This window comes from Microcaecilia unicolor, chromosome 2, assembly GCF_901765095.1.
Source record: "Microcaecilia unicolor chromosome 2, aMicUni1.1, whole genome shotgun sequence".
NCBI classification, from domain to species: domain Eukaryota; kingdom Metazoa; phylum Chordata; class Amphibia; order Gymnophiona; family Siphonopidae; genus Microcaecilia; species Microcaecilia unicolor.
Window position 1 is genome coordinate 131,423,209 of NC_044032.1, and position 21,221 is coordinate 131,444,429.

Genomic DNA, 21,221 nt, shown 5'->3' on the forward strand with positions numbered 1-21,221 from the left:
TGAACACGAAGTCCTCCTGAACAGGAACTGAAGACTAAACTTGCAGCTGAAATGCAATCAGAATATAAACAGTACAGATATCTGGGAGGGGCTATGGATTGATCAGCTATGATTAATAGAAAGAAAATTATCAGGTATGATACATAATTTTACCTTCCATATCATCATGCTGATCAATCCATAGACTGGTGGGATGTACAGAAGCAGTACTCACCCAGGGCGGGACATTGAAATCCCTGACCACAACACTGAAGCTCCAAACCGGGCCTCCGTCCGAGCAGCCACAGTCAAGCGGTAATGCCTGGAGAAGGTATGGGCCGATGCCCAAGTTGCCGCCTTGCAAATCTCTTCCAAGGAGACGGACCCGGCCTCTGCCATCGAGGCCGCCTGAGCTCTAGTAGAGTGAGCCTTCAGCTGGATAGGCGGCACCTTCCCCGCAGTCACATAAGCCGCTGCAATGGCTTCCTTGACCCATCTTGCCACTGTAGGCTTAGCAGCCTGCAGACCCTTACGAGGACCTGCAAATAGGACAAACAGATGATCCGACTTCCGGAAATCATTGGTCACTTCCAAGTATCTGATGAGGACTCGTCTCACATCTAGATATTTGAGAGCAGAGTACTCCTCTGGGTAGTCCTCCCTACGAAAGGATGGGAGACAGAGCTGCTGATTCACATGGAAGCGAGAAACAATCTTGGGCAGGAAGGAAGGCACTGTGCGAATAGACACTCCTGCCTCAGTGAACTGCAGAAAAGGCTCTCGACATGATAGCGCCTGGAGCTCGGAAACTCTTCTGGCTGAAGTGATAGCCACCAAAAAGACTGCTTTCAACGTCAGGTCTTTCAGAGATGCCCTCGACAAGGGTTCAAAAGGCGGCTTCTGCAAGGCTCTTAGCACCAGATTGAGATTCCACGCAGGCACCAGAGTGCAGAGGAGGGCGCAGGTGATTAACTCCCTTGAGAAAACGCACCACATCTGGCTGCGAAGCCAGGGAAGCACCCTTCAGGCGGCCCCTGAAGTAAGCCAGAGCCGCTACCTGGACTTTAAGGGAACTGAGCGACAGGCCTTTCTCCAGACCTTCTTGCAGGAACGCCAACACTGAAGAAATTGGAGCAGTGAAGGGAGAAAGTGAGCCTGCCTCACACCACGCTGCAAAGGTACGCCAAACCCTGGCGTAAGCAGTAGAAGTAGAGCGCTTCCTCGCTCTCAGCATAGTGGCGATGACCTTGTCTGAGAAGCCCTTCTTCCTCAGACGCTGCCGCTCAATAGCCAGGCCGTAAGACCAAAGGAGGAGGGATCCTCCATCACCACGGGACCCTGATGCAACAGGCCCTGCTCCACTGGCAGCCGCAGAGGATCGTCCACTGAGAGCCTGATCAAGTCCGCATACCAGGGACGTCTGGGCCAATCCGGACCCACCAGGATTATCCAGCCCGGATGCTTTGCCACCCGGTCTAATACCCTGCCCAACATGGGCCAGGGCGGGAACACATAGAGAAGCTCCTGTGTCGGCCACTGTTGGAGAAGAGCATCTACTCCCAGAGATCGAGGGTCCCGTCCTCTGCTGAAAAAGCGCGGCACTTGGCAATTGGCCGATGACACCATCAGATCTAGGCTCGGCTGGCCCCAGCGCTTCGTGATGTCCAAGAACGCCTGAGCCGATAACTGCCACTCTCCGGGATCCAAGGTATGGCGACTGAGAAAGTCCGCCTTGACATTCATGACTCCCGCAATGTGGGCCGCCGACAGCTGTTCCAGGTTCGCTTCCGCCCACTGGCATAGATTCATGGCTTCCTTGGCTAGAGGGGTGCTCTTGGTACCTCCCTGGCGATTGACATAGGCCACAGCCGTGGCATTGTCCGACAGGACCCGTACTGGCTTCAACGCTAGTACCGGGAGAAACTCCAAAAGCGCCAACCGAATGGCTCTGAGTTCCAGGAGGTTGATAGACCACTTTGCCTCTGCAGGAGACCAGAGCCCCTGCGCTATCCTTCCCAAGCAGTGGGCTCCCCAGCCTGTCAAAGAGGCGTCAGTTAACGGAGACTGTATACTGTACGTATAATAAACTGTACTGTACATATGTTTATCAGATGTCAAGCTTCTTTGGGTCACAACGGTTAAGTGCACTCTCCGGTTAACTGCATGCATTTCTTTGGTCCCAGACCCTTGCACTTAAGCGGATTGCACTGTATATGGAATGAAACTCCAGCCTCCTGTATAAGTAGGACCAATGGACTCAAGAAAAGATTAGAGGGGCAGGGACAAAAAATAAAATTAACTCTTGGGGCACACTGCAGCCAAGACGCTTAGTTGTCAATTTGCCAGACTGAGAATGAACAGTAAAACAATGATCTGTCAAAAAAACAAAAAACAAAAAGGAGTATGATCTATAAGATCAAATGCTGCTGAAAAATCTAAAGATACGCAAGAGTTATCTGAACACTATCCAAATAAGAGTATACCTAACTAAGCACAGCAGCAAGGATGGTTTCAGTGCTGCAGTAAACCAGACTGGGGAGGATGGAAAGCCACAATTTGTTTGGCAAATTGTGAAAGTGGCTTATAGACAACCTTCTCTACTATTTTAGAAACAGAAGTAAGATTAGACGATAATGCTCCGGCAAAGACAGATCTAAAGAGGGCTTCTTCAAAATTGGTAGTGAGTTGGGGTTGGACAGTACTACCTTGAGTACTGTGTATTTTATGTATGTTGAATGACTGCTTTCACTTTCCTATTTTGGACTTTGGAGTTCTTTTCTTTTTATGTGAATTTTAGATTGTGAACCACTTTGATCTACATCTACTTTCTAATTATAGATCCTCTGGTGTTCGTCCCAAGCCTTTTTGAATTCCATCACCATTTTTGTCTCTACAACCTCTCTCGGGAGGGCATCACCCACCCTATCCATGAAAAAGAATTTCCTGATTTTACTCCCAAGTCTACCATCCTGCAACCTCAATTCATGTCCTCTAGTTTTACCATTTCCCTTTCTCTGGAAAATATTTGTTTCTATATTAATACCTTTCAAGTATCTGTATCATATCTCCCCTGTCCTTTCTTTCCTCTAGGATAAGCACATTAAACCAACCATAACAGTTTGCATTTGGGATATAACATGTTGCACATATGCCATTAACCAATGTGCATGCACTACAATGATAAATAAAATTACACCTCAGACGTGGTGATGCAAAAATCAATGTAGAAGGCGACAGCATCAAACCTATTGGTTAAACTGAACCTATGGGTTCAATTTAAATCAATTTGATTTATAATTTCTACTGTCTTCCAAATGCATGCATATAGCAGTACTATGTAGCAATAAACAACCAGGACAGAGCAGCCGAATGTGCTTATAAACAGAATTTCTGCTATCACTTTTGTTTTAGCTAGACTAAAATGTAATACAAGAGATAATGTAGTCAGACCTTTAAAAGCAAAAGATAGTGCTGCTTCTCCAGCTGCCCTCTGCCCACACATATACACGTACAAGGCAATAGGCCATGAAGCTTCATACTGATCTGAGCACAGCATTAACTGGATCAATCAATTATACTGCTTTAAGACAGGAATCTTTTTCATCCAGAATATTATTTATTATTGATTTACATCAATGAGTCAGAACCTAATAAACATATTACTAGTTTCTGACTAGAACACAGGAGGAAAAAAGTCAGATACTGTTATAAAGAAATCAGCCTGAAGGAAATAAAGCAAGAGCAAAAGATCAAGCTCAGAATTTTCAGACCTCTTTAGTTCTGCAAACTAAAGAGCCCCAACCTCTTTAGCCTTTCTTCATAGGAGAGGAGTTAAATCATTTTAGTCACCTTTCTTTGTACCTATTCTGTGCTTTATCTTTTCTGGGATGCTTGAAGCAGAATTGCATGCAACATTCAAAGTGCAGTCACAACAAGAAGCAATACAGAGGCATTATGATATTCTCTGTTTATTCTCTATTCCTTTCCTAATAATTCCTAATGTTCTGTTTCTTTTTTGGCCGCCGCCATACACCGAGCAGATTTCAACATACTGTCCACAATGACACCCCTCAGCACACAGTAGACATTAGGGATGTACATTTATTTTTTAAATTCTATTTCTTTTATAAAATTTGCAATAATAATCACAGAAAACAGTGGACAACCACATTCGAAAATAGCAAAGGAAACTTTGGTATTCAAAGAAATAAAATACATGCTTAACCACAATAAAAAGGAAAGACGGTGCGAAGAAAAGGAAATCCTTTAAAAAAAATTTATTTCCTCTTCTTGGCTCCCTCTATCCTTTTTAATATGGTCATTCATTTATCTTATTTCTTTGAATATCAAAGTTTCCTTTGTTATTTTCAAATATGGTTGTCCCAGTTGTTTTCTGTGATTAGGACTGCATCTCCCATGCAGTTTTCCAAGCTGGCTCAGAGTACACAGGGATCATACATTCATCTTTAACTCTTCATTGGCACTAAGAAAATCTAATAACTGTTTCAGGTAACCAAAAAAAAAACCACCTTATGAGTCAAAAAAATTTAATAACACATTGACAAGGAAAATGCAACACAAAGTTGCACCCAAAGCCAGAGCTCTGGGCCTTAAAACCATCTTCTATGAATCTTTAGAAAATTGGGAAACAGGAAATGTGCATTTAGTTTCTTTCGTTCCATTTATATGCACAAATATAAACAAAACATGTTTATGACAGAATGAACAAAAAAATGGATGACATTTTTTTTTCAGTATCTCTAAAGGAGCTGATGTCATAGACCCTCCGTGTTCCAGCGGTACTGTAGTTTCCTAAACTGGCACTTGGTACTAAACTAACCAACTTATCCTCTTCCCACTTGGAAAAGTGAACACTGTCAAACGATAGTTTCTCTCTTATTGGACATCTGACGAACTGGACACTCATCCTCAAAAAATCACACATCTATAAATCAGTCTAAGGTGCCACTAGCCTCTAGTCATTTTGCTGCTAAAAACTAACATGATTACACTTCCGGAAGTTCTCACAACAATGTTCTTGTTTTGATCTCTGATTTATTTTTATTTTAACCTTTACTCCTTCCCTATTTTATTACTCTGCTTTTATAGTCTCCTAAACCATGTTGTCCCAGAAGGTACAGATAGTGCTTTATATCTTTGCTCCCTCCAAGTTGTGTACTTTTAAGCATAACTATATAAATACAGAGTTATAATAATTTGAGCTTTCAGCCCAACTTTCCAAGTAATGTTCCAGTCACCTTGCAATATCATTAGAATTCAGTTACAATAAATTAAACATTAACATAACATGATTGATAGGGAGTTGAAATGATCATTGTCTAACGTAAACACAATATGTGCCCAGCTCCTCTAGTATCACAGGTAAGAACACCAGTAAAAGTCCACGTGAAATTCTATTGATACTATCTACCTTCAAATGAGAGAGTCAGTCTGTTTCCAGTCATGTGTGCAGAAGGGAGATAATGCTCAATACTTGACAGTAATAATCCACGCAATTGAGGCATATTTTCAAAGCACTTAGCCTTCCAAAGTTCCATAGGTTTCTATGGAACTTTGGAAGGCTAAGTGCTTTGAAAATATGCCGTGACTCAAGTGACCAGTATGCATTTTAGAACATTTTGACAGTTAAAAAAATTCTTCCAGAACAATAATGGAGTAATCAAAGGCCCAACAGTGAACAAGATACCTAAAAAAGGAAAAAATAAAATCTCAGACATTGCCACAGATCCCATAGATCAGTGGTGGTTCTGAACGTAGTCCATGGAACATATGCAAAAAGTTTGGTTTTTAGGCTATCCACAATGAATAAAAAGGAGATAGGCAAAAGTACATGCAAACCTATCTATTGCGGATATAATAAACTCTAAACTGGCTAAATGAGTCCCAATGAATATGCATAAAAGATTTGCATACAATGGAGGCAGTATATGCAAATCAATCGCATGCATATACATTGTGGACATCCTGAAAACCTGACTGGCAAGGAGGTACTCCAGGATCGACTTGAGAAACACCGAGTTACTGCACAGAGATAAGCAACACTCCTCTTTTCTTGTACCTGATATTTAAAACTGCTCCTGAAAAGTGTACATTATCAGCTGTAATGCATAAAGGAAGTCGGAGGATATAGACACAAAAATTGCTTGACTGCTATTTTTAAGAATAGTCAGTTAGGATTCCAACTCTACCTTATAAAGGGAACTGCCTCCAATTATCCAGACTTGATCTACTTTACTGGATAGCTCTGGTGTCTCCAGAAGCGCTAACGCATCATCCAGACTCTTGGCAAGATGGTGAGCTCCCTGTGGAGGTTCCCTTTAAGAGTAAAATAAAAGTTTGGTTACTCAGTGTCTACTTATTCTATCACCACCTAACTTGGGGGGGTGGGGGGCACTCAGGTTACAAAACAGGACAAGGATTCACACCAGGGCTTAGTCTATCAAGTACAATCTCTTTTCAGCACTTGCAGTGAGAAAAATAAACTCTTTCAGTCTGTAGCTTCTCATGGTTAAAAGAACTTGATTTATTCAGCTTCTTCCCACAGCCTTGGAAAGCAAGCTCTAATGGTAAACAATTTTTTACTGAACCAATGAATAAGGGGTCTAATTTGATTGGACCAGGATCCATGAGAATGCCAAGAGTGCGATGATGGTTCTGTACTCAGCCAGTCACTTTTACAATGACTGATGTGTGAACTGAGCATTTTTCAATTCAAATTTATAATTTATTTTTAGAATATACATTTAAAATAACTTTGTATAATTGTTTTTTAGGTGTTAATTATACCTTATAATAATGTATTTGAAATAAGAGGTATAAGGTTATAGTTAAGAATTTCCTATTTATTTTTTGCAATAAATATTCATACACAAATTCATACAGTTCAATATTTCCAAATCACTTAAATCCCCCTCTATCCCCCTACTCCCATGATAACAAAACAATTCTATTGAACAGTTATAGAAACCCAACAGTCAACTCTTACATTCTCAACTATATCCTGTCAGAAAAATCCCTGGTAAGCAAGCTCTAAATGATTTTATTCTGTCATGCTACTTATATTCTGTAAATCTCAATTGGCTGTCCCAATGTTGAGGACAAAACAGATTTCATAATGAAATGTCCAACAATTATCTTTGGGTACTGTCATAGATTTAGATTTTTCCAGCCAGTGTTCTAAACTCTGACTTACTATGGAAATGACCAAGACTAAGTACATAAGTAATGCCACACTGGGAAAGACCAAGGGTCCATCGAGCCCAGCATCCTGTCCACGACAGTGGCCAATCCAGGCCAAGGGCACCTGGCAAGCTTCCCAAACGTACAAACATTCTATACATGTTATTCCTGGAATTGTGGATTTTTCCCAAGTCCATTTAGTAGTGGTTTATGGACTTCTCCTTTAGGAAACCGTCTAACCCCGTTTTAAACTCTGCTAAGCTAACCGCCTTCACCACGTTCTCCGGCAACGAATTCCAGAGTTTAATTATGCGCTGGGTGAAGAAATATTTTCTCCGATTTGTTTTAAATTTACTACACTGTAGTTTCATCGCATGCCCCCTAGTCCTAGTATTTTTGGAAAGCGTGAACAGACGCTTCACATCCACCTGTTCCACTCCACTCATTTTATATACTTCTATCATGTCTCCCCTCAGCCGTCTCTTCTCCAAGCTGAAAAGCCCTAGCCTCCTTAGTCTTTCTTCATAGGGAAGTCGTCCCATCCCCGCTATCATTTTAGTTGCCCTTCGCTGCACCTTTTCCAATTCTACTATATCTTTCTTGAGATGCGTCGACCAGAATTGAACACAATACTCAAGGTGCAGCCGCACCATGGAGCGATACAACGGCATTATAACATTCTCACATCTGTTTTCCATACCTTTCCTAATAATACCCAACATTCTATTCGGTTTCCTAGCCGCAGCAGCACACTGAGCAGAAGGTTTCAGTGCATTATCGACGACACCCAGATCCCTTTCTTGGTCCGTAACTCCTAACGTGGAACCTTGCGTGACGTAGCTATAATTCTGTTTCACTTGAGGCCTATGCTTGTTCAAGGAACACTTGCTGTTCATGTGTTGCTTAGCAAATGCCACACATCCTTTGCCCCAACCCACCTCCACTATCTAGTAGTGGAGAGGAGCATCTCAATAACTTTGACTATGCCTTGCCTTCCATGAAGCGGGTGGCTCACAGTAGCATGCACAGTGAGGACTACAACAACTACTATCGTTGACAGCAGCTAAATTTAAGCAGAGGTGAGCTAAACAGACTGGGACGGGGAAAAGAGAGGCCAATGAACTGGATGAGTCAGGTAAAACCTTGACCATTAGTTCATTTGAGGAACTACTACACAAAATTACTATTGTGAAAAAGTGACTAACACATTTTCCCTGAAATATTTATTGGCCTGCATAACACCATGTTTTTCTGTTATAGTTTTCCCTCAAATTGCACTCTGAACTTCACTAGAATCTTATAGTTGCTCTCTTTTTTCAGACTTGAAGTACTTAAAAGACTGAAAGATTCGAGGATAACTTCGAACTTATTTGGAAAAGGTTGTTCTGTCATCATTTGACTAGCGCAATAGTTTGTTTACATGTTTGACGGAATGTGGTTGCTCAGCTATTAACAGGGACAACAGTGCAGAAGTATCTCCCCCCTATACTGATGTTGTTTTATTGATTACCTGTTGAATCATGAGTTATGAGTTATTTTTAAAGTTATTAGATTGGTTTTAGAGGCATCACATCTTGCCATTCCTTTGGAAAGTTGTGCATTGAAGGCACACCAGCCTGTTAGGGTGCTCCAGTCAAGTGTCTGCTTTGAATTTAGCAAAAAATGTAAAAAACAGCAGAAATGTATGATCATTTGTTGGTCCTCAAATTTAGAACACCTTGCTGACTGAATCTCTGATATGTTTGACTTTAGAAGAAAGTTGAAGGCTACTCTTTTTGAAAAGCCTTCTCTGCTATAAGACAACAAAATCATATTACATTATCATTTATGATCTGGTTTTATTTGAAATCTTTTTATTGAAAAGTTCAAAATAAATACAATATAGAACAAGATGCTCATAAACAGTATATAAAAAGAATATAAACCACATGAAAAATGACAATAGAACTCTCCAGAAAGTGAAGGTACTTACCTGTAGCTGGTGTTCTCAGAGGACAGCACGGCGATTATTCTCACATGTGGGTGACAGCAACCAACGGAATCCAGTGCGGATGCTGATTTGCTAGAAAAATAGAAAGTTCTAGCAGCATCCTACCTCGCATGCGCTAGTGCCTTCCCGCCTGACACTCAAGCGCAGGTTCTCCACTCAGGTGAAAAAGCATAAAATTCATAACTAAATACAATTCCTAGGTGGGAGGGTATGTGAGAATAAATCAACCTGCTGTTCTCTGGGAACACCAGCTACAAGTAAGTACCTTCATTTTCTCCGAGGACAAGCAGGCCTTGTTATTCTCACTAAAAACAAGAAACCTAGGATAATCAAATTGCGAAACATTGAGATTGAAATGTCAATCAACCTGAAACTATACACATACTAGCTATGTAGATGCAGCCTAGAACAGAATAAAACAAGGCCTAGGAGGGTGGAGTTACATTCTAGACACTGAACAAATTCTCCAGAACTGCCTGTCTGACCTGACTGTTGCGTCAGGTGTCCCAATACAAACAATAGTGGGAAGTGAATGTGTGGACTGAAGACCGCGTGGCAGCCCTGCAAATCTCCTCTATGGAGGCTGACTTCAAATGGGCTAACGGCGCAGCAATAGCTCTGACATTATGAGCTGTGACATGGCCCTCAAGAGTCAGTCCAGCCTGGGCATAAGCAAAGGAGAAGCAGTCTGCTATCCAATTTGAAAGTGTGTGTTTGCAGATGGCCACCCCCAACCTATAGCGGCAAAAGAAACAAAATGCTGGGTGAACTGTCTATGGGCTTTAGTCCGCTCCAGATAGAAGGCTAAGGCTTGCTTGCAGTCTAAGATATGCAGTACACTTTCACCAGGATGGGCAAGAGGCCTCTGGAAAAATGTTTGAAACAACTGACTGGCTAAGATGGAACTCAGACACTTAGGAAGAACTTAGGGTGTGTGCAGAGGGCTACTCTGTTGTGATAAAATGTTGTATATGATGGATGAGCTTACTAACTCTGCTAGACGAAGCGACCGCCACCCAGAAACACAACTTTGCAGGTCAAAAATATCAGATGGCAGGTATCCAGAGGCTCAAAAAAAGGAGCTTTCATCAGCTGGGTGAGGACCATGTTGAGCTCCCATGACACTACCAGTGGCTTGATAGGGGGCTTTGACAACAAAAAGACCTCTCATTAAGCAAACAACTAAAGGCTGTACAGAGATAGAGTCGCCTCCTAAACAGTGATAAGCGCCAATTGCACTGAGATGAACCCTTACAGAGTTGTTTTAAACCAGACTCAGAGAGGTGCAGGAGGTACTCAAGCAGTTTTTGTTTAGGGCAAGACAAGGGATCTAGGGCCTTGCCCTTGCACCAGACGGCAAACCTCTTCCATTTAAAAGAGTAACACCTCTTAGTGGAATCTTTCCTAGAAGCCAGCAAGATACTGGAAACACCCTCAGGCAACCCGATGTATTTGAATTCTGCGCTCTCAAAATCTAAGCCATGAGGGCCAGAGATTGGAGGCTGGGATGCAGAAGGGACCCCTCATTCTGTGCGATGAGGGTCAGAAAAGCATCCAATCTCTACGACGGATCTTCGGAGGATAACTGCAGAAGAGGGAACCAGATCCGTGGCCAATAAGGAGCGATCAGAATCATGGTTCCTAGATCTTACCTGAGTTTCAGCAAAGTCTTCTCTATGAGAGGTATGGAAGGATTCACATACAGGAGACCCTACCCCCAATGCAGGAGGAAGGCATCTGACACTAGTCTGCTGTGTGATCTGAGCCTGGAGCAGAACTGAGGGACCTTGTTGTTGAGGTGAGTGGTGAAAAGATCCACTGAGGAGGTGCCCCACTCTTGGAAGAGCTTCCAGGCTATGACCATGTTGAGAGACCGCTCATGCGGTTGCAATATCCTGTAATAGCCTGTCTACCAGGCAGTTGTTCTTGCCAGGCAGGTAATTGACACAGAGGTCCATACCACGAAATAGAACACTGTGCCCGATGCTTTCCTGACACAAGGGATAGGATCCCGTACCCTCCAGCTTGTTGATGTAGAACATTGACCTGGTTGTCTGTCTGAATGAGTACAATTTGATTCTGGAGTCGATCTCTGAAAGCCTTTAGGAGTACTCCAAATGGCCCATAGCTCAAGGAGATTGATGTGGAACTGAGTTTCCTGAGCGGACCATCGACCCTGAGTGTGAAGCCCATTTTAGTCGCTCAGAAATCATAAAACAATACTAAAGTGGATAACTGATCTTAAAAAAAATTTTAAAATGCACAGTAGGTTTTTAACTCAGAAGAGTGACTAAAAACGCAAAAATAGAGAATATCAGTGAAAGTGAAGCATGGTAAATGTAAAAAGCTATTGCAGAAGACACAAATATTGGCATTCTTCTGAGTTAAAAACCCAGTGCTTTTTTTGTGCCCTTACGCAACAGTATGGCGTACCGGCACCTTTTTTTGCCCTGCACTTCCTCTCAGTCCCCAGGGGCGTGGTGTGCTGGAGCCGGCTCGCAAGAGCTCTTGCAAGCCGGTTGTTGTGGCAGGCGAGCCAGCGGTACGTGAAGTAAGCATGGCAGGAGGGCGCCACAAGCCATGCTCATCTCATCTCTTGTGCTCTGGGGGGTTTAAATCGTTGTTGATCATTTACCTCCACAGCAGCTGCAGTGAAAGGCCATCTCTAGCCTTCCCTTCGTTTCCAGTCAGTGTCCCGCCTTCTTCTGATGTCACTTCCTCTTTCCGCGAAGGCGGGACACTGACTGGAAACGAAGGGAAGGCTAGAGACTGGCTTTCACTGCGGCTGCTGCGACGGAGGCAGGGGAGCGAGGAGAATTGGTGGGTGGGTATGGATGCCTGGAGGGGGGGGCAGGGGAGCGAAGGGAATCACTGGGTGGGTATGGATGCCTGGAGGGGGGGCAGGGGAGCGACGGGAATCACTGGGTGGGTATGGATGCCTGGAGGGGGGGCAGGGGAGCCAAGGGAATCACTGGGTGGGTATGGATGGCTGGAGGGGGGGCAAGGGAGAGAAGAGAGTTGCAGGACATGGATGGAGGAGAGGGAAGGAAGAAAGAAGAAATGCTGGACATGGATGGTGGGAGGGAAGGGTGAGGAATGAGATGAGATGAGGGAAAAGGAAGAGAGGAGAAAAACTGCACATGGATGAAGAAAATAGGCAGAAGCTAGATCCAGTGGACAGCTTTTATTTATGGATGTAGGACAAGAAATGAAGAAGAAAGGCGGAAAGTAAAGAAATAAATGGAAAGGAAGCCCTGGAAACGGAGTTAAGGGAACAGATAGAGAGCAGCAGAATCAGAGACTGGGACCAATATGGAAAGAAAAACAAAGGCACCAGACAACAAAGGTAGAAAAAAATCATTTTATTTTCATTTTAGTGTTTAAAATATGTCCAATTTGAGAACTTACACCTGCTGTCTTATTTTGCACTAGGTATACTGGAGCTGTAACAGCTTACAGAAATTATTTATAATGAAAAAAAATCACGTTATTTTGCTCTCCTATACTAGTATAATATTTTCAATGATGTCTGTTTATATGCGCCATAGCTGGTATAAGGGATGTGGCTATCACAGGGGTGGAGCCATATGTGGTGACCCCACCCAAAATGAGTACTGGCACCTTTTTTTCTACAAAAAAAGCACTGTAAAAACCCACTGTGCATTTTTATTTCAGCATCATCTAATTTAAATATTTTATTAATGACAGCGCTCCACAGTCATTTTTTTGTATTTTTTTAAAGATCAATTATCCACTTTAGTATTGTTTTATGATTTCTGAGCGACTAGAATGTGTCTACAATTTATTTAGTTAGTAGATTTTTATCTACAGTTTTTATTCATTTTGGCGCCAGTTTTTGAGGGTGGGAGGGGGGTTAATGACCACTGAGGGAGTAAGGGAAGGTCATCCCCGATTCCCTCCAGTGGTCATCTGGTCATTTAGGGCACATTTTTGTGGCTTGGTCGTAGGAAAAAAAGGACCAAATAAAGTCGTCCAAGTGTTCGTCAGGGACACCCTTCTTTTTTCCATTATTCGTTGAGGATGCCCATGTGTTAGGCACACCCCAGTCCCGCCCGCTACGTTTCAGACACACCACAATGAACTCTGGTCATCCCCGTTACAGAAAGCAGTTGAGGATGCCCAAAATCGGCTTTCGATTATGCCGATTTGGGCGACCCTGTGAGAAGGACGCCCATCTTGCGATTTGTGTCGAAAGATGGTGCCCTTCTCTTTCGAAAATAAGCCTGATAATCTTGAGTCTTGGTTTATAGTTTACCTTTATGTTTGTGTCAGTCCCACAGGTCCATGGTAGACCAGCAGCATTCTACAGTTTGAAGCTATGGCTCATAATTTTGACTTATGTAGTGTAGGAGACATTTCATCGGCACACTTCACTGGCGACATGCTTGTAGTTGTGCACCACTGTAAATCATCATTTCTTCACAGGTCATTTGTATTTTTATTCCTGCTAGCATCCCTCTATCATCGATATCTGTGATGTATACATTTGCTCTCAGTGACATTTTGGTCTTTATTTGTCTTTTGGGTAAATAATGCATTGTGGTCTCCTATGTTGGTGCATGTGTGTATGTATGTGTATATATATAATTTTTTTTTTTTAATGACAGTGCTTTATTGTCAGTCCCATTCTCACACAAGCCCCTTAGATATATAACACACAGAGGCTGAGGCTGTCACCAAATGGTGTTAGCATACAGCCTTTCACTTTGAAGTTGAGATTGTGCTGGTTTCTACCTGCCTTCTTATCATTGTCAGTCCCATTCTCACACAAGCCCCTTAGATATATAACACACAGAGACTGAGGCTGTCACCAAATGGTGTTAGCATACAGCCTTTCACTTTGAAGTTGAGATTGTGCTGGTTTCTACCTGCCTTCTTATCTGCCTTGGTACTACACTCAATTGATTCCCAAGTGAGTGACTGGTTTTTATTTATTTTTAATTTTATTATTTATTTTTAAATTTCTTACTTTGCATTTTCTTCTATTTTTTTTCTTACATATTTTTTGTCATGTGTGATTACAGCGACCTTTCTCTATTCCATCTTTTTCATTAGTTGTGTAAGGTGGAAGTTAATAAACACACCATCTAGTTTTGTTGGTGATGAAGAATACAATACAGGTGTGTGTCCTATTCCTACTATATACAAAGACTAGCCGTTAAGCCCGTTAAAATGGGCGAGATTTGTAATTCTCACCTCAATGTCCAGCAAACCTCCTCTCTCCCCTGCCCTCCCCTCCCCTGATCCATGTCCACCAACCCTGCTCTCTCCCCTGCCCTCCCCCCCATGTCCAGCAGCCCTCCTGTATCCCCTGGCCTCCCCAGTCCACCAATCATCCTCTCTCTCCTGCCCTCCCCCCATATCCAGCAACCCTCCTCTTTCCCTCCCCCCCTCCGTCCACCAACCCTGCTCTCTCCCATGCCCTCCCCCCATGTCCAGCAACTCTCCTCTCTCCCCTGCCCTCCCCCCATGTCCAGCAACCCTCCTCTCTCCCCTGCCCTCCCCTCCATCCATCATCCATGTCCAGCAGCCCTGCTCTCTCCCCTGCCCTCCCCCTCTCATGTCCAGCAGCCCTCCTGTCTCCCCTGCCCTCACCCCGTCCACCGACCCTCTTCTTTCCCCTACTCTCCCCCCATATCCAGCAACCCTCCTCTTTCCCTTGGCCTTCCCCCTCCCCACCCTGCTCTCTCCCCTGCCCTCCCACCCATGTCCAGCAACCCTCCTCTCTGCCCTGCTCTCTCCCCATGTCCAGCAACCCTCCTCTCTCTCCCCTGCCCTCCCCCCATGGTCAGCTACCCTCCTCGCCGCCGCTCCCTCCCCCCTCCGTGCTGGGCCCCCTGCACTGACATGAAAGCGCCTCTCACCTCCGTGTGAAAGCGCTGCAGGCAGCAGCAGATCGCTCTGCTGCTGCCTGCAGCACTTCCACAGGGAGGTGAGAGGTGCTGTCATGTCAGTGCAGGGGGCCCGATGCGGAGGGGAGCGGCGGCGACCACGACGTCGGGGATGGGGTTGGAGGTTGGTGCGCCGGCGATGTTCTTCCTTCCTCTTCAGGCTCCAGCGGCAATGTCCGTTTCCCTCTCTGTTCCACCCTCTGACGTCATCACGTCTTGACACGAGGGCGGGACAGAGAGGGAAGTCTCTACTGCGCATTTGCAGGTGAGTTGGTCACTTGCCATTTATATGTTTGATTACAATCTTGCTGAAGACTTGGAAAAAGAATCTCCGTGTTTTAAGTACATGGGCATTGAAAGTCTACTTCCAAACATGAGTAAGCACAATGACAAATACTGCAACACTGGCTTAAAGCATGAAGCAAAACAATACGATACCATTCAAAGTAATGCTCAGACCCATAATTGCAACACTCAAGCAAGTGAATAGATTTCCTGGGGCTGAAGGTCAGAAGTCACTTTTTGGGGTCTGGAAGAAAACTCTGGTGAATCCAACAGATAACAAAAGTGCAAGAGCATAATAGGAGCATAAAAAGAGAGTCATGAAAGTAAAAATGCCAATCTAATACTTACGTCAGCTCTCTGCTAAGCACTATGTTAATTCTGCCTTTTAAAGGTCGATTCTTCTCTGGAATAGATAACCAGGTCTTTCTGCCCATTATCACTGCATTCTGTTTACCTGTGCAAAAAATGTGTAACTCATTTTGGGTAATGACATCAATCAGCTCAAAAATCCAAAGCAGATGCCCTGTTAAAGGGATATCTAGTGACACGCGCTCACAATCGCCTAGCAATGTACTGCAGGAAGGAAAAATTAACAAATCTTTTGATCATAGGTTTTAAAAAGCAGTTTACATTTTATTTACCAGTAGCTCAGAAAACAACTAGCAGGTCCTTTAACCTCTCTCCTCCTCTTCTTGCTATACTCTGCAAACAATAAGAAGTTTCTGAACCTGATCCTTTCTAGCGCTCAGGGAAACAATCCAGAGGTAAATCAATTGCCATTTATATAATTGTCACTTCTTTAAATTAAGTATTGTTTCTCCTCACTTTCTATACGAAGGTTTGTCCTTCTCCTGACAAAATTTATTGCTTTATCATTCAACAAGTAATAAACATTACCTTTTCCATAATTTGTACAGGCCAGTGATCGTCACTATTTTTCAAGTGGAGCCCATTTCGGCAAAAAAGAAACTTCAGTGTGAAAGCTAGGACCATCACTGGGCAAAGCAACTAGTGTTTTGGAAAAGGGTAAGTCTTCCCCCTCCAATAATGTGGGCACCTGGCAGGGAGCTCCTCTCAAGTTATGGCTACAGCCCAGTTGCTCAGGAGTAGCCTAACACATAGGACAGAAAGGGAGGAGAAACACTATTTAAAGAAGTTAGAACTGCATAAATTGTATCTTGGTTCCACTCTAGCTTCTCTTCATTCTTCCAAGCATTGGTTGGGATCAGTTTCAGAATGTTTAAGCATTGAGTGCTTCCTAAAAATGCTGTCATCAAAGAGATGACCTGAAACTTTCATTCCTTGATCTTTTTTCCCAAAAAGGTAACTTGAGCCCTGTATTAATAGGAATAGAATATTTCTACTATAAATCACTTCTATAGCGCTACCAGTCATACGCAGCGCTTTACAATTGAACATGAAGAAAGACAGTCCATGCTCAAAAGAGCTTACAATCTAAATCAGGACAAACAGATAGGATCAATAAGGATAAGGGAAGGACAGACAGAAGGACACAAGGATAAGGTAAAAGTGACAAGTCAGGAGTCGAAAGCAGCATCAAACAGGTAGGCCTTTAGCCCGGATTTGAAGGCAGCCAGGGATGGAGCTAGATGTAATGGCTCAGAAAGCCTATTCCTTACCTCTTCTGCCAAAAATGAATTGAATCATGTAGTCTTAAGAAAAGGAACCTGCATCTCCAATAGAAATACGGTAACTGTAAACCTGCATTCATAGGAGTGGAATACTCCCAGAACTCGTCCCATGGTTTTCAGTATCACCTTTATACTGATGACTCCCAGATCTATCTCTTCACACCAGAAATTTCAGCAGGAATCTAGGCCCAAATATCAGCCATCTGAAACTAAACATGACCAAGACTGAGTTTCTTATCTCCCCCCCCTCCCCCACCACCACACACCTAAACCCACCTCTCCTCTTCCCCCATTCTCCATCTCTGTGGATAACACTCTCATCCTCCCTGAATCATCAGCTCGTAACCTTGGGGTCATCTTTGATTGCTCTCTCTCTTTCTCTGCACATATCCAACAGACTGCTAAAACCTATAGTTTCTTTCTTTATAATATCACCAAAATTCATCCCTTCCTTTCTGAGCACACTACCAAAACCCTTATCCATGTTCTTATCACCTCTCGCTCAGACTACTGCAACTTGCTTCTCACAGGTCTCCACTAAGCCATCACTCTCCCCTTCATTCTGTCCAAAATTCTGCTGGACGACTTATATTCCGCCAGTGTCACTATGCTCATATTAACCCTCTCCTCAAGTCACTTCATTGGCTCCCTATCCGTTTCAGCACACAGTTCAAACTCTTCTTTATTGACTTACAAGCGCATTCACTCCGCAGCTCCTCTGTACCTCTCCACTTTTATCTCCCCTATACTCCTCCTTGGGATCTCTGTTCATTGGGTAAATATCTTATCTGTACTCTTCACCTCCACTGCCAACTCCAGCCTCCGTTCCTTTTATCTTGCTGCACCATACGACTGGAATAGATTTCCTAAGTCAGTATGTCAAGCTCCACCTTCGGCCATCTTCAAATCTAGGCTAAAAACCCACCTTTTTGAGGCTGCTTTTAACTCATATTCTCTTGTTCAGTACCCATGTCTGTTTTATAATTCTCACCTTAAGTAATTCCCTTATCCTTTATTTGTCCTGTTTGTATGTCCAGATTAGATTGTAAACTCTGTTGAGCACGGACTAGAGACCTGCACGGGGATGGAAGCAGTTATGCGGGGGTTCCTGTAGAAATGTAAGCTGCACCTGTGCCAGCCTCTCATCTACTGAGTACCAAGTTCTTTGAGTGCTGTCTCCTCCTCCTTGCTTTAACAGCACAAATGCGGAAAGTCTTCCATTAAGGAGGTGGTAGATACACAAATGAAGACGGAATTCAAAAAGGCATGGGATGAACACAGAGGAGCTCTAATTAGAAAATGGAAGTTATAAAAAAAAAACCCTAAACTTAAATGGCTCAATGTGTGTGGATGTGTTGAGTGACGCTTAGATGGCGACTCCGGCTGTGATGAACTAGGGCCGATACCAGGCAGACTTGTATTGTCTGTGTCTCATATATGGTAATCTGGTTTAGGATGGGCTGGAAAGGGCTTAGACAGCAACTTCAGTGGCTGGAACATAAGAACAATGCTGGACAGACTGTTACTGTCCGTGTCCCACAAATGAGAAGACAAACAAACTGGAGTGGGCTTCGACGGCAACTCCAGCAGTTGGAACAGAAGGATAGGGCCGGATAGACTTCTATGGTCTATGTCCCAGAAACATCAAAGAAAGACCATAATCAAGTATATAATATCACACACATTGATTTAATCATGAATTGATAATGAGTGTGACTATTGGGCAAACTGGATGGACCATTCAGGCCTTTATTTGCCATCACTAACTATGTTACTATTAATCCTCTTTGCTCCCAGGCTGAAACACAAACCTCAAATACGACTTCAAAGTACTAGGAGGCCAATTTTTGTGGAATTCACTGTCTTTAGGGGGGGGGGGGGATTGAAGGATGGTGAATTTTATTGTGGGAGGGGGGGGGGGAATTGTAATTGTACACTGAAAAATGTGCTTGTAACTCACTTTGAATGCTGCACTGAACCATGTACTAAAATAAATAAAATAGTTCTAAAGAAAGGATTAATTAAGAGACCTTAGAGAGGCTGAATCAAGCTGGACTTTAATTCCTGCTTCTCCTCTTGACCCTGTCTGAGGTTGATGTGCACTCCGAGTCTGCTAATTTGTTTGCTATCACAGAGCTTTATGAATAAAAACTGTTGAACTAGAGAGGAAGTGACGTCACCGTCGGGTATGGCAGCCTGAATCCAGAGCTCCGTAGGAGTAGCGAAGAAATTTGCGCTATTTCCCGGTTCACTAACCCCCGAGATTGGCGGTTTTGAGATCACAGATAAAGAGAAGGGATGGCGACAAGAAAACGGCTGGAAAAGTTCAAGTTCGCCGCAACACAGAAAAACGAGGCGGCGAGCACGAGCCGCTCCTAGCAGAAAGCCAATAACAAAATGGCCGCCGCGGATTCTGGCTCCGAAACGGAGGACCCAGCAGAACAGTTAGAAAGCGATACCGAGCTGACAAAACAGGAGGTAGCGAGGTGGTTTAAAGCCTTAAAGGCTGAAATGTCGGCAGTTCGGAAAACCATCCGGGAGGCGGTCACTGACATCCAAAAAGAGGTGAGAGAGATCGGAGGCAGGGTGGAGCAAGTGGAAGATGTGCTTGAGCACGTGGAGGGAGAAATGGAGGGCCTGCGCACTGCTCTCACGATTGTGCAAGCTGAAAAAGCAAAATTGCAATTAGAGGTGGAAGACCTGGAAAATCGTTCCAGAAGGAACAATTTGAGATTTAAAGGGGTCCCAGAAACGGACCAGAATAAAGACTGTGCACAGGTGATCCGAGAAATCTGTGCTAGAATATTGGATATAGGGATGGCGGGCAGGCCAATATGGAGGAGTCTGAAATAGGATTTGATCGGGTACATCGGAGTTTGGGCCCCAGGAGAGACCAGCAGCCAAGAGACATTGTTGTATGCTTTAAAGACTATACTATCAAAGACAAGATATGGAAGAAAGCTAGAGCCCAGGGTGAGATACTCTGGGACAACACAAAAATTTTGGTATTTCAAGATTTGGCGCTGGGAACCCTTCAGAGACGGAGAGAATTTAAAGAAGTAACAACATATCTCCGGGAGTCTAATTTCAGATATCGATGGATCTTCCCTTTTGGTCTCCAGTTTACAGCGGAAGGGATAACCAGACGAGTGGTTACGCTAGGAGAGGCTTGGAAGATCCTCACTGAGCTGGGATATACAAATCTGCCTGCGGCAGCTTCTGAGGGGAGATCAAGTATGCCAGCAAAGATAAAGAAAGAGTCATCCTGGCGCAGAGTGCGCCCACGAAGAGAGAACATTTCACAGCTAGCAACAGAGACAAAAGTAACCTGAATGGACGTGAGAGATATTTCTGACTTCAGCTACCTCATGGGTTTGATGGGGTAATGTTAAAAGTATGGAAAGCAGTTGATGGGATTTATAAAGTACTGGAATTGTTACAGGATGTTTATTTACTGAATGAAAGGGTTCTGAGAGTTAAATAGAAATTTGTGAAATAGGGGGGGAGGGGTCCGGGATTTGTTGTTATGGGGAAGAAGGCGATGCGCTCCGGCGGGGAGTGATTTCCTCATTACTATAGGCTGGCGGCTATTGGCACAGTCCAGCAGGGGGGGAGAGGGGGGGGAGGGAAGGGGATCAAGGGAATACACATTGGGTCATGGAATGTTAATGGTATGAACTCTCCACAGAAGAGAAGTCTGATACATAGGGAATTGCAGAAACTTAAGTGGGATATTATATTATTGCAGGAAACACACATTCAAAAGAGGGATGCACACCTACTTAAACATAGGGGATACAGTGAATGTATCTCACACTTTGATGCTAGAGGGGGCAAGGTGGGAGGATTGGTGATTTATATCCGTAGACATATCCCATTCGTAATAGCAGAGATATATAGGGATACTCTGGGAAGGTGCTTGGCGATCCGGGGACAGCTGTATGGTAAGGATGTAACTATAGTAAATATATATGCCCCTAACTCAGGACAAGGAGAATTTTTTACTCGGATTTATAAGGAACTCTTCCAGTTCCAGAAAGGGGGGATGATTTTGGGAGGGGACTTTAACACCAGCACGACATCCATGGATCATTCAAAGGGGTTGGTTGACAAGTCCTCAGCCCACTGTGTACAGTTAAAATCACTTGTCTCCAATTTAGATTTAGTAGATGTCTGGAGGCTTAGGCATCCGAGCCAGCGGTC

The 21,221-nt window shown here is 43.7% G+C and overlaps 1 protein-coding gene across 3 annotated transcripts in view; it reads right to left on the bottom strand.

Moving 5' to 3' along the window:
• Positions 1-21,221, bottom strand: part of DHFR (dihydrofolate reductase) — a 121,727-nt gene that overhangs the window by 81,619 nt on the left and 18,887 nt on the right. For 2 of the 3 annotated variants that reach the window (XM_030192310.1, XM_030192311.1), the window contains exons 3-4: positions 15,715-15,820; positions 6,189-6,315 (exon numbers count right to left, since the gene is read on the bottom strand). In XM_030192310.1, coding sequence (XP_030048170.1) covers positions 6,189-6,315; positions 15,715-15,820 — 233 coding nt within the window. Of the gene's footprint in view, positions 1-6,188; positions 6,316-9,151; positions 9,242-15,714; positions 15,821-21,221 lie in introns of all 3 variants that reach the window. The other variant, XM_030192309.1, reaches the window with a different exon arrangement.